The sequence below is a fragment of the Sphaeramia orbicularis genome, chromosome 3, assembly GCF_902148855.1.
Source record: "Sphaeramia orbicularis chromosome 3, fSphaOr1.1, whole genome shotgun sequence".
Lineage (NCBI taxonomy): Eukaryota > Metazoa > Chordata > Actinopteri > Kurtiformes > Apogonidae > Sphaeramia > Sphaeramia orbicularis.
This window is the reverse complement of record NC_043959.1, coordinates 11757922-11770002: the sequence shown is the minus strand read 5'-3', so window position 1 is coordinate 11770002 and position 12081 is coordinate 11757922. Positions and strand designations below refer to the sequence as shown.

Here is a 12081-nt window from a genome sequence, read left to right as displayed (position 1 = left end):
TATCCAAAATAAAAAGATGTGAATAACCTGAAAAAACTGAAATGTATTAAGAAAAATAAGTGCAATTTTAACAATATTCTGCCTCAACTTATCATTTCTACATGTGGATTATGGATCAGATCTAAAAAGACACTAAACAGTGAGTAAAGAAAAATGCTGGGAAAAAAATGATCAAAAATAAAGTATAATAATGAAAAAAGTTAAATAGTGAAAAAATGAACAAAAATTGAGCAAAATAATGAAAAAACTGAACAGAAGTAAAATAGTGAAAAAAATAAACAAAAATACAGTAAAATGAAAAAAATGAACAAAAATAAAGTCAAAAAATGAACAAAAATTGAGTAAAATAAAAAAAATGAACAAAGATAAAGTAAAATAATGAAAAAAAAAGAAAACAAGAAGAAAAATGAAGTCAAATATAATGACAAAATTGAACAAAAATTTAGTAAAACAATGGAAAAAATGGGAAAAAATAAATAAATAAAGTAAAAAAAAAAAAAAAGGTAAAATAAGGTCTCAAACTCATTTTCTTTCAGGTTCCACATTCAGGCTGATTTGATCTGCAGTGGGCCGAACCAGTAAAATAATAACAGAATAAACTGTAAATAATGGCAACTGCACATTTTTGTCTTTGTTTTAGTGTAAAAAAAAAAAAAAAAAAAAAAAAAAAACCCAAAACATTAAATTAAGGAAATACTTACTTTTATAAACTATCCAAAATAAAAAGATGTGAATAACCTGAAAAAGATGAAATTTATTAAGAAAAATAAGTACAATTTTAACAATATTCTGCCTCAATTTATCATTTCTACATGTGCATTATGGATCAGATCTACAAAGACACTAAAGACTGAGTAAAGTAAAATACAGAAAAAAAGAACAAAAATAAAGTCAAATACTGAAAAAATGAACAAAAATAGTGTAAAATACTAAAAAAAAAAAAAAAAAAAAAAACAAGAAAGTAAAATAATGAAAAAAAAATGAACAAAAAAAATTAAATTATGAAAAAATGAACAAAAATTGAGTAAAATAGTGAAAAAAATGAACAAAAATAAAGTAAAATGAAAAAAATGAAGAAAAATAAAGTCAAATAATGAAAAAAATTGAACAAAAATTGAGTAAAATAATTTAAAAAAGATCAAAGATAAAGTAAAATAATGAAAAAAAAAAATGGGAAAAAAAAAACAAAAAAAAAAACAAGAAAAATAAAGTCAAATAATGAAAAAAATGAACAAAAATTGAGTAAAATAATGAAAAATGAAAAAAATGAGGTTAAAAAAAAAAAGTAAAACAAGGTCTCAAACTCATGTTCTTTCAGGTTCCACATTCAGTCTGATTTGATCTGCAGTGGGCCGAACCAGTAAAATAATAACAGAATAAACTGTAAATAATGACAACTGCAAATTTTTGTCTTTGTTTTAGTGCAAAAAAAAAACCCCAAAACACTAAATTAAGGAAATACTTACTTTTATAAACTATCCAAAATAAAAAGATGTGAATAACCTGAAAAAACTGAAATGTATTAAGAAAAATAAGTGCAATTTTAACAATATTCTGCCTCAACTTATCATTTCTACATGTGGATTATGGATCAGATCTACAAAGACACTAAACTCTGAGGAACAGGCAGAAAATAGTTCAAATTATGCTGAATTTTCTTTAGACATTTCAGGTTTTTCATATTTGTTCAGGTTATTCACATTTTATTGTTAAAGGATAGTTTGAAAATGTAAATATTTTCATAATTTAATGTTATTTTTTGCACTAAAACAAAGACAAAAATTTTAAGTTGTTAATTCAAGATTTTTTTACTTCATTGAAGATTTGTTTTTGTTTGTTTGCTTAATTCAATTCAAGACTGTGGAATTTTTGCACTTTGCTAATTCATCCCATGGGCCAGATTGGAACCTTTGGCAGGACACATTTGGCCCCCTGGCCGCATGTTTGAGACCCCTGGTCTAAACGGTTCACTGCAGGAGAGTTGGAAGAGTTTAGCCCACTCACACTTAGAGGATCAATAGATCATCGATCAATGACACTGGGTTACAAAAAAATGTTTTTTGCAAGTTATCTAGGTTTTTTCAACTGAATTAGGACCATTTTGCACCGCTAAATCCAAAAATGACATCTGTTTTTCTCAATCAGGTCAGGTTTTTTTGCTATTTTGATTTTGCAAAATTTGATCTTCTCACAAAATTGATTACAGGTTTGGGTCTTTAAGGGTTAAAGGTGGAGGTTTGGGTCTGTAAGTGTTAAATTACTCACTTTTGCTTAACTCTAAGGCATCTTTCAGTTAACTTTAAGTATAATTTAAGGATCTGGAGGCGGAGCCAAGTGTCCTCTGTCTTTGGAACTCAGATTTGTGGACCTGTCCAGAATGATCATGTTTGTAAAACATAGAAGAACCTAGTTCTGTCCATTAGTACCTAATTTAGTATTTTCCTCTTATATTTCATTTAAAAAGTGGTCCTACTGTCCTTGTGAAGACCTGTCCAACATGGTCTTCCTCTTTGACCACCGGAGGGCGCTGATGATCACTGGAGTAAAGATGTGAAACATCCTGGAACACTTCAGGCTTTCAGGTTGGACCAAACCCTTGGGAATGAAAGGATTGTGGACCAGAACCGTTGGGTCAGTTCTGAATGAAACCCTTGTAACATAAACAGGTTCTGATTAGAACACTCTTTATTTTAGAATGAAACTCATCAGAGGTCAAAGGGCTCTTCCTTGAACAGGGGCTCAGTTCCAATGGACCAACATCAACACCATGGAATGGTTGTGACTCAAACAGACCATAGATCCTGGAACATCCACACTGTGTAAAGTTCCTCTGGTCAACTGTGTTCTGAGCTCAACCTCATAGAAACAAATGACATTTAATGGAACATTCTACCTGAACAGATCCCTGAACAGATTAATGAGGAGAACACATTCATTTACAGGACACTTTATTCATGTATGGACAGTGATTTTATTGACAGTGACTGTTCATAGACACAGAAATAATCACACAATCTAGAATTTAAACTGCCACCTCACAGTAACTGAAATATTAAAGCTGCATATTTATCAACTGTTCATCTCACTACTTTACACAGTTCATCTACGTTCATCTTGATTAAAAGAAAGGAGCAAAAGAAAAATACAATGTTGAAATTTTACATTTCTGAAAACATGGGTACAATTTATCTCAATATTTATGATGCCAAAATAATAATTGTTACTATTCTCCAGCCAAAACCAGCCCAAACTCCCATGTGTTCTGTCCAAAACCCCCTTAAACCTGTGCCAGTTCTGTTCCCAGCGTCAGGTCGAGGTGTTTTCGTGGTGGTTTTGGGCTCAGTCTCAACAGGATGAGCTCTGTTTCCAGGTCCTTTTCTACTTCAGTGAGTTCAGGGGTTGTTTTGCTGTCGTCTAAAGGCTCTGTATTTGAACTGTGACTAGGGATGGGTATCGATAAGAATTTAACAATTCTGATTCTCTTATCCATTCTCATTGGGTGAGGGAATAAAAGAGTACAAATGGGTTTGTTTGCATTAATTGTCTTTTATATTTCCATCTGTACAGAAAATATAACATATACAGTATACACACATATTAATAACAGATGATGCCGGGCTGGGGGGGGTGGGTGGGGGCACCTTACAGTGAAAGCGAAACTAAAGATGCTTTACCAATTCCTCTGTCTCCCGTTGTTGTGCACCTCATTTCCTTTCCCCTACCATCAGGAACTTTTATTTGAGGGGGCAGGACGTTTGTTGCCCGCACCAGAACCAGGCCCAGTGGAAAGCCTGGTGTTCGCTCTGCCGCCAAATTCACAAGCGCTGATAAGTAGTGTATCAAATACGTGATATTCCTATTCTGACTGTCCTTCAAAGAGAGCAGACGTGTTTTCTGAGCTGTCCTGCCTTTTTGCCCCCCAACTCTGCTTTTGCCCTTGCGGTTGTCTCGTCTGACTTACTTTAACTTTTGGATCCCCTGCTTGCTGAGCTCTCGAACAGCAAATATGGAATTTATCAACTGGTCACTCAACGCAATTGACAAGATTTTTTCACCCAGAAAGATGGGTCCTGGGGAGCCCGCCTGCCCTGACGGAACTTTCACAGCCGGATACACCATTGATGCTTGGGACAAGTGGAGAGTGGTGTGTCTGTCGGTTCTGTCGGTGGAGGCCATCGAAGATATCTACTTATTTGGATTTATGATAGTGGGACACCTTCTAATTGGTCTTGGAGTTGCCCTGGTCTATTGGAAAATTGGAAAGACAGCAGCATGCAAAGAAACCCTGCTGCTGTTGGTCGAAATTAAGGAGCACTTTAAAGCGGTGACTGACAATGTGAAGGAATTACAACGGGTAGTGACGCAGTCAGGGGATAGTGTGTGAGACCTGGCCGGACGAGCTGCGGACTCGCCTAAGAAGTTGGATTACATCGCTGGTCAGACCGTGGAAGGGCTTCGCCAAACTGCGGGACTGAGAGGGTAAGTGGACGAACTGTTTAGAGACCTTACTGCTCTGAAGTGAAGAGTAATGCTGAGGCCCACTTATAACGAAAATGTGAGTTATAACTAAATAAAGCAGAAATCAAGTCTTCCCCTGGTCAAATTGTTTTTTCCCCTGAGAGTTGAGGAAAAGCAGCCGGATTCTTTCTAATCTCCTCCCTTTGCAGTCGAAACATTTTTCATGGTCAGGACACAGTAGGGAGTGAATTGATGGGGACTGGCAACAACTGAAGGACAGAAGGCCTCTGTGTGTCTCTTATTTCACACATGAACTTTTTCCCAAGGACTCACACAACACACACACATACTGCCCCCTCCCCACTTGCTCCTTGTCTGCCCTCGAACTCTGTGTTTTCACCCTGTCCCCCAAAACCTACCAAATCCCCTGAAAAAGTTCCATCATGTGACCACGTGTAATGTGTGTATACTGTATGATGTCTTATGTATGTGCTTACATTATCCTCTCTGTTCTTCACTGCAAGTTTCAAAGAAAGGGTTCTGTGGCAGCATGACTAGGTTGCAGCGGCCTGATGTCCCTAACATCAAACTCAATTTCATTTTATGTACTGTACATTGTACAGTGCTGTCAAATGACAATATAGGCAATTCTGATTCTGATTCTGTAAATGAATCACATGCTGTGGACGAATGTTTGAGCAGATTGGAGGGATTTCACCCTTTTGAAGAAATGGGAGCTTTGATAGTGTTCCAGATGGACCTGGTGTTGTCTGTTTAGACCTGGTGTCGTCAGTTTAGACCTGGTGTCGTCTGTTTGGACCTGGTGTTGTCTAGACCTGGTGTCGTCTGTTTGGAGCGTTTCATTCTTAACACCATGTTGGACGTTCTGACCAAAACAATGCAGTGTGCAAGTGACGCCATCGCACATGCGCAACAAAGGCAGAATCGATATGCAGAACTGTTAAGCAGGCAGGCAAACAATTCCAAGGAATCGAGCTACTGGGAACCGGTTCTCAAAAAGAACCTGTTCTTGATTCCTATCCCTAACGGTGACAGTGTCTTCTGTTAAAGTCATGACTTTTCTACAGTGAAGTTCTACACCCCAGAAATGCAAACAAACAGTGCACAGACTCTGTGAAACAGCTGCAGATCTAAATGTAACACAGGAAGTTGTTTGTCTCCAGACAGTCCATGGGCTCCAGAGTGCTGCTGTTGGAGTTTGTGGACAAAGCTCCACACCTCTGCTGCTCAACGGGACACTCAGGAAGGTCTGAGAACAACATGTGCACTCCGTTCACCCACCGCCACTGATCCACCAGGAAACGCAGACCCACCCACACCTGCACACAGAGACACACCCATGACACCAGAGACACACAGAGTGGACAGAAGGATGTCCACACAGAGACACACTGACACCACAGACCCACAGAGTGGACAGAAGGATGTCCACACAGAGACACACTGACACAACAGACCCACAGAGTGGACAGAAGGATGTCCACACAGAGACACACTGACACACACTCTGTACACACACCTACAAAACACAAAGTGATACAGTAGAACCTCGCAGTAATTTCATTAAGTCCATGACCGAGCTTGTTTTGCATTTTTCAAATCATTTTTCCCTATTGAAATGAGGTGAAATATAATTAATCCATTCCAGACCCCAAAAACCGACCCACAAACCAACCCAAAAAACATCCCCAAAAGCTCCCTAAACCCACCCCAAATCTAACCCCACAAACCACTCAAAAACTACCTTAAAAATATGGAGAATCTCCTTCCATTAAAACTTCAGTTAAAACTATTTCTGGCATTTTTTCTTGGCTGAAATCATAACCACGTTTTTCTCTTGCAATGTTGCCTCAACTAAACGACCCCGTGAACTGAGCGAGCGGAGGCTCCTCCACTGAGCATGTACCAACTCAGTGCTGACTAGTGGCGGTTAGTATGACTCTCACTCGTTCTGTGGATTTCCACTCGTATTTCAAAACAAAAATACTACAGAAGTAAAGGAATGGTCCAACGGTGGACTGGTTCTACCAGGTTCTACTGCACATAGAACAGAAACACAGATGGTTCCGTTCCTCACCTTCTCTGTTGTTGCCTCTCTGACCCTGAACCTCATGTAGGCGTGGTCTTCTCCAGGCTGGACACTGACCAACCTGTAGTGGATGTCAGAGTTGTGTGGGTGCGTCCAGATGGAGCGACAGTGCTCCAGCGCCTCCTCCCAGGTCTTGTTCTCCTTCACCAGGATCAGGTTGTCCCTGAAGCAGGTGAAAGGATACAGGGATGAGCAGTCTTGGGTGCTCATTTTCTTTGTGTTAGAGCTGATGGTGACGCAGTCGCCGGTGCCGGGCTGGTTACGATCCCAGTGTTTATAGTCTGTTTCTCCGGTGCTCCAGCTCCATGTTTCCCCTGCACACAGAGGGTTAACATCCTGCATCAGTAGAACACTAACATACAGCAACAACAGAATAGAACAGTCTGTTTACAGTACACCAGCTAGGAGACACAATTAACAGACAACCTGCTGTCACAGTTACCATAGATACACAATACAAGAAATAAATGTAGTAGTGAAATCCAAATGACCTGCATTCATTTACAACAGAATTACATCTGAACCTTTGATTCTTTCAACAGTAAAACCAAAGGAGGAGGTCTCACTCACTGAATGGATGTGGACATTGTTCTTCTGCTGTTAGATACTATACATTATATATTGTAGTGACCCTGGAGTTATATTGTTGTTGTAATTTTTTCCTGTTATTCTGCTGTTCAGGAGTTATGTGGTTACTGTTAGTTTAAGGGTGCATGTGTGCATGTGTATAAGGCAGAAATGTATTGGATGAGTGTGTGTGTGTGTGTGTGTGTGTGTGTGTGGGGGGGGGGGGGGTGCATGTGCGGGAAGGAAGGAAGGAAGCCGTGGTGTGTGTGTGGTTGTGAGCAGGAGATAGGCACCGTTACACTGTGCTGTGTTGTATTTCGGTGTGGTTACGGCCGACAGTAACTGTGTAGCTGGTAAATAAAGTGGCTGCTTGTTTGGAGATCCCTCATTTCTTCTCTTTACATCTGGCTGGACATTACAGTGGTGTCAGAAGTAAAACACTGGAGTTCCCCCTGTTCATCTACGGTAGCAGCAGTTAGCTTGGATGTGGCTAACTCTGCTCATGAGCCTGCCGACAGAACGGCGGTGCTGTATGACAAGACTTGTGCTCGCCCAAAGCTCAAAGAAGAGGTGAGGGATGTGATTATGTCGGTACGCCAGAGCATAAGTATTTCACCCGTGGGTGGAGTCGGGACAAAGGCCACATTGGTATGACTTTGCAGGATACTTGCCGGCCATTAAGGGTCTGTTTGATAAGTTTAAGGCCCTCTGGTTGAAGGATGGAGTGCTCCAGAGAGCCTGGAAGGAGCCAGCTACTGGAGAAGAGAGGTGGCAGGTGGTGGTCCTCAGGGCACTGAAGGAGTCAGTGTTAAGGGCTTGTCATGGAACTACTGGAGCAGGACACTTTGGAGTCTCAAAAACCCTTCATCGACTCAGGCAGAGGTTCTACTAGGGTCAGATCAGGAGGGATGTTGAAGACTTTTGTCACCGCTGTGACCTCTGTGCAGCACACAAAGGTCCCCCAGGCCAGTCCCATGCCCAGCTCCAGCAGCTGGCAGTAGGGGCCCCAATGGAGAGTGTGGCAGTGGACATCATGGGCCTTTTCCAAGGGAAACCGTTATGTTTTGGTTGCCATGGACTACTTTACTAAGTGGCCAGAGGCATATGCCATTCTCGATAAGGAGGCAGAGACTGTGGCAGATGCCCTGGTGGAAGGAATGTTTGCCAGGTTTTCCGGCAGCCGAAGTCATCCACAGTGACCAGGGAAGGAATTTTGAGTCCATTGTGTTCTCTGCAATGTGTGATCGTTTGGCATGAAAAAGACTCAGACTACTCTTTTGCATCCCCAAAGCAATGGAGTAGTCGAGCGCTTTAACAGGACGCTGGCAAAGCAACTCGCCATGCTCACTGCAGAACATCAGTGGAATTGGAACATGCACATCCCCCTTTATCTTATTGGCCTACAGATCTACAGTGCAGGACCCCACTTCATGCACGCCTGCCTTGCTCATGTTGGGGCGAGCACTGTGGACACCCACAGAAATGGCCTTCAGGAGACCCCCAGACTCACTGGCAGGTCCACCAGGACCAGAACACACCCGGAGGCTCCAGGATCTAATGGAGTCAGCTCATGCTTTTGCCTGAGATCAGCTGCAGAAAGCAGGAGTGAGGCAGAAAAGGAACTATGACATGAGGGCCAGGAGCGGGGACTTTGAAGCGGGAGACCTAGTGTGGGTGTATAACCCGAGGAGGAAGAAGGGCAGATGCCCTAAGTTGGACTGTCACTGGGTGGGGCCTTGTGAGGTGCTAGAAAGGTTGGGGGAGGTGGTGTATAGAGTCCAGAGAGATGAGTGGCCCTGCGCAGGGACAGGTAGGCCCCATATGGGGGGGGGGGGGGTGCATGAAGGAGGGAGCCGTGGTGTTGTGTGGAGATAGGCAACGTTACACTGTTCTGTGTTGTATTTATTTGTACAATATACTATATAAATACTATATCATAATACTGGAACGTCTCAGAGTGTGTGTGTGTGTGTGTGTGTGTGTGTGTGTGTGTGTGGAGGGGGGTTATGTAGCAGTAGAACTTCTCACCTTCTCGGTACAGTCCAATCCACACTGGAAAGTTTTCCTTCCGGGTAGAGGTGGAGTGCATCGTGGCCACAGTGGTCCGATAACGAGATGTGCAGTATTTCGTAGCTTCAGACCACGTCATGGTCCATGATAAAAATGCCAGTCTGTTGTGGTACTCGTCATCATCATCATCGCGAACATAGTGGTCACAATAGGCAAAGTGAGGACTGTCACAGCTGGTTCCATAAGCTCTGTCAAAAAAAACATACACCAGGGTCACAAAGAGCAGGAGGTCCCACAGATCCATGTGTTAGAAATGTCCCAAGGAAAACAAACACCTGCATTAATGATCAGGTTTAAAGCTGTGGGAGACTTTCGTGACCAGTTTTTCATCAAATCTGTAAAACCTCAGTCATATCCTCAGTATCACAAATCCGTTAGTCTGTCTGTCATTACTCACCTGAATCTCTTTCTCATGGTGAACAGTTTCCTAGTTCCATCCACCAGAAACAAACCGTGTGTTTACAGACAGAGCCGGGAGGGATCTCGGGCATCTGAGGAATTTTGTCAAGACGTGCACGATGGGAAAGGGAGGTTCACACAGCTGCCTGACAGCAGCAGCGCAACCATATGATATTATATGGATGAAACAAACACGATGCGGAAACGTGTCTGTTCCAGCTGCCGCTGTCAGGTGGCTGCACAAACCTTCGCTTCCCACAATGCATGTCACAACAAAATTCTGAAGATGCCTGAGTTACCTACCGACTGTTTGTAAACACCCAGTTTGTTTCTGGTGGATGCACTAAGAAACTGTTCATCATAATGCAAGAGTTTCAGGTGAGTAATGACAGACAAACAGATTCATGATACTGAGGATATGACTGAGGTTTGACAGATTTGATGAAAAATTGGTCATGAAAGTCTCCCGCACCTTTGAAGGACACATTTGTGCAATAATTAGCACATTTTACTGTTGAGAATCAAACATACTGCCCCCACACCAACATCTGGGATGGAACATAAGGAGGCTTTTTTTAATGAATCTTTTTTTTTTTTTTTTTTTTTTTGGAAGCAGAACATGTTACTGTCATTAGTCTTGCATAGCCAGACTTATTTCTTAGTGTTGTAGTCCAGACCACACAAACTGAGACTAAGCCACGACCAAGACCAAAGTCTAGACTTTGACTCTGTTGTCTTTTCAGATGTGGATTAATGAGGAGAACATTTATTGATTTGTGCATTTATAGGATTTGAACTCAGCAGTAAGACATTATTCTTTTGGAACAGTATCATCCGGCAGTGTTAGCTTGTTGGAAGTTAGTTCATGGTAAATGGGTTTGAACATATGGTCCAAATATGGTCCAGTATCCTGACAGATGTTCAGCATCATAAGAAGTGATCTGTTAGATTTTCTATATTTATATGACGAACGAAACAACATGAGGTTATCTACAGCTGTCATCAGTAATAATAATAATAATAATAATAATAATAATAATAATAATAATAATAATAATAATGATAATAATGGATTAGATTTATATAGCACTTATATATATATGAAACATTACAGCTTGTTGGGGTAATGTGCCACACTACACAGATCGTGTTCCCGTGGTTCTCCAGGTGCCCAGGTTTTGAAATTAGATGACGAATGTTCAGAAAGATAGAGCCAGGTGGAATTTGGGATAGTCCGATACAGGCCCGTCCAGGCGTAAAAATGCATCAGGTCCATATTGTTGACATCAGTTTGGCTGTAGACGGTGGCCAGGTCAACGAAGCCGGAACTGTTTAGACAAAAAGACAAGTTATTTAGTCAGAATCAGAACCATTAACAAGAAAACAAAGTGTCTATGTCCACAGTCCCTCCCACTCCCTCCTAGTCCCTTCAGTCCTTCCCAGTCCCTCCCAGTTCCTCCCAGTTCCTCCCAGTCCCTCCCAGTCCCTCCCAGTCCCTCCTGTCACCCCATCCTTCCCAGTCCCCCAGTCCCTCCCAGTCCCTCCCAGTCCCTGCAGTCCCTCCAGTCCCCCCCATCCTTCCCAGTCCTTCCCAGTTCCTCCCAGTCCCTCCCTTTCCCCCCAGTCCCTCCCAGTCCCACAGAAGACATACAGCAGAAATCCATCTGCTACTGTAACTGATCTGGATTCAGTTGGAATCCTATATTCTTTTATATCCTGTCATATTTGATCCTATTCTGTCATATTTGATCATATCGTATCACCCTCTGAACATGGATTTGAATAATGGTGTGAATGGAAGTCCCACCTCCTGCAGTGTGTTTGAGCGTCCGCCCAGGTCATGTGACTTTGTATTATCTGGTACTGTCTGTTCACCACTGATCCCAGAGCAGAGTCCAGACCAACAAGGAAAAGGAGGAGGACGGTGGTGTTTGTCATCATCAGAGTCCTGAACTGCATCAACACAGAGCGTTGGATGTCATTCAATCCAATCCAACGGCGTCAACGCTGGATCAGAACAAACATCATAGGACAACGGAGTGAAATCTCAACTCAAAAACAATGAAATGATTGACACATTTAACGCATTTGACTGACCAGAGACCATTTAGATGGTGTAAACAGTAGATGAAGCAGGTGTCAGAACAGAAACAGAGGAATGGAAGATCCAGAGGGAAAACAGATCTGTCTGTCTGTCCTCTCTCTCCTCCTCTGTCCTCCCTCTCTCTCCTCCTCTGTCCTCTCTCTCCTCCTCTGTCCTCCTCTCTCCTCCTCTGTCCACCTCTCTCCTCCTCTGTCCTCTCTCTCCTCCTCTGTCCTCTCTCTCCTCCTCTGTCCTCCTCTGTCCTCTCTCTCCTCCTCTGTCCTCCTCTCTCCTCCTCTGTCCTCCTCTGTCCTCTCTCTCCTCCTCTGTCCTCCTCTGTCCTCCTCTCTCCTCCTCTGTCCTCCTCTGTCCTCTCTCTCCTCCTCTGTCCTCC

The 12081-nt window shown here is 42.2% G+C and overlaps 1 protein-coding gene across 1 annotated transcript; it reads right to left on the bottom strand.

Annotated features, from left to right (window-relative positions):
• Nucleotides 1-4838: 4838 nt before the first annotated feature.
• LOC115417013 (uncharacterized) lies at nt 4839-11532 on the bottom strand. The gene is made up of 5 exons (XM_030130934.1): nt 11412-11532; nt 10717-10932; nt 9164-9393; nt 6557-6882; nt 4839-5798 (listed from the first exon to the last, which is right to left on the bottom strand). The coding sequence occupies exons 1-5, from the start codon at nt 11444-11446 to the stop codon at nt 5610-5612; spliced, it is 996 nt and encodes a 331-aa protein (XP_029986794.1). The 5' UTR covers nt 11447-11532; the 3' UTR covers nt 4839-5609.
• Between the last annotated feature and the right edge of the window lie 549 nt (nt 11533-12081).

Bases quoted from the DNA above. Each gene is read 5' to 3' on its own strand.
- LOC115417013 (XM_030130934.1), bottom strand. From the start codon at position 11,446: ATGACCTGGGCGGACGCTCAAACACACTGCAGGAG. The intron at 9,394-10,716 runs GTAATGTTTCAT...TTTTTTTGACAG, and splicing joins GCACATTACCCCAACAAGCT to AGCTTATGGAACCAGCTGTG. The intron at 5,799-6,556 runs GTGAGGAACGGA...CTCTGTGTGCAG, and splicing joins GAGAGGCAACAACAGAGAAG to GTGTGGGTGGGTCTGCGTTT.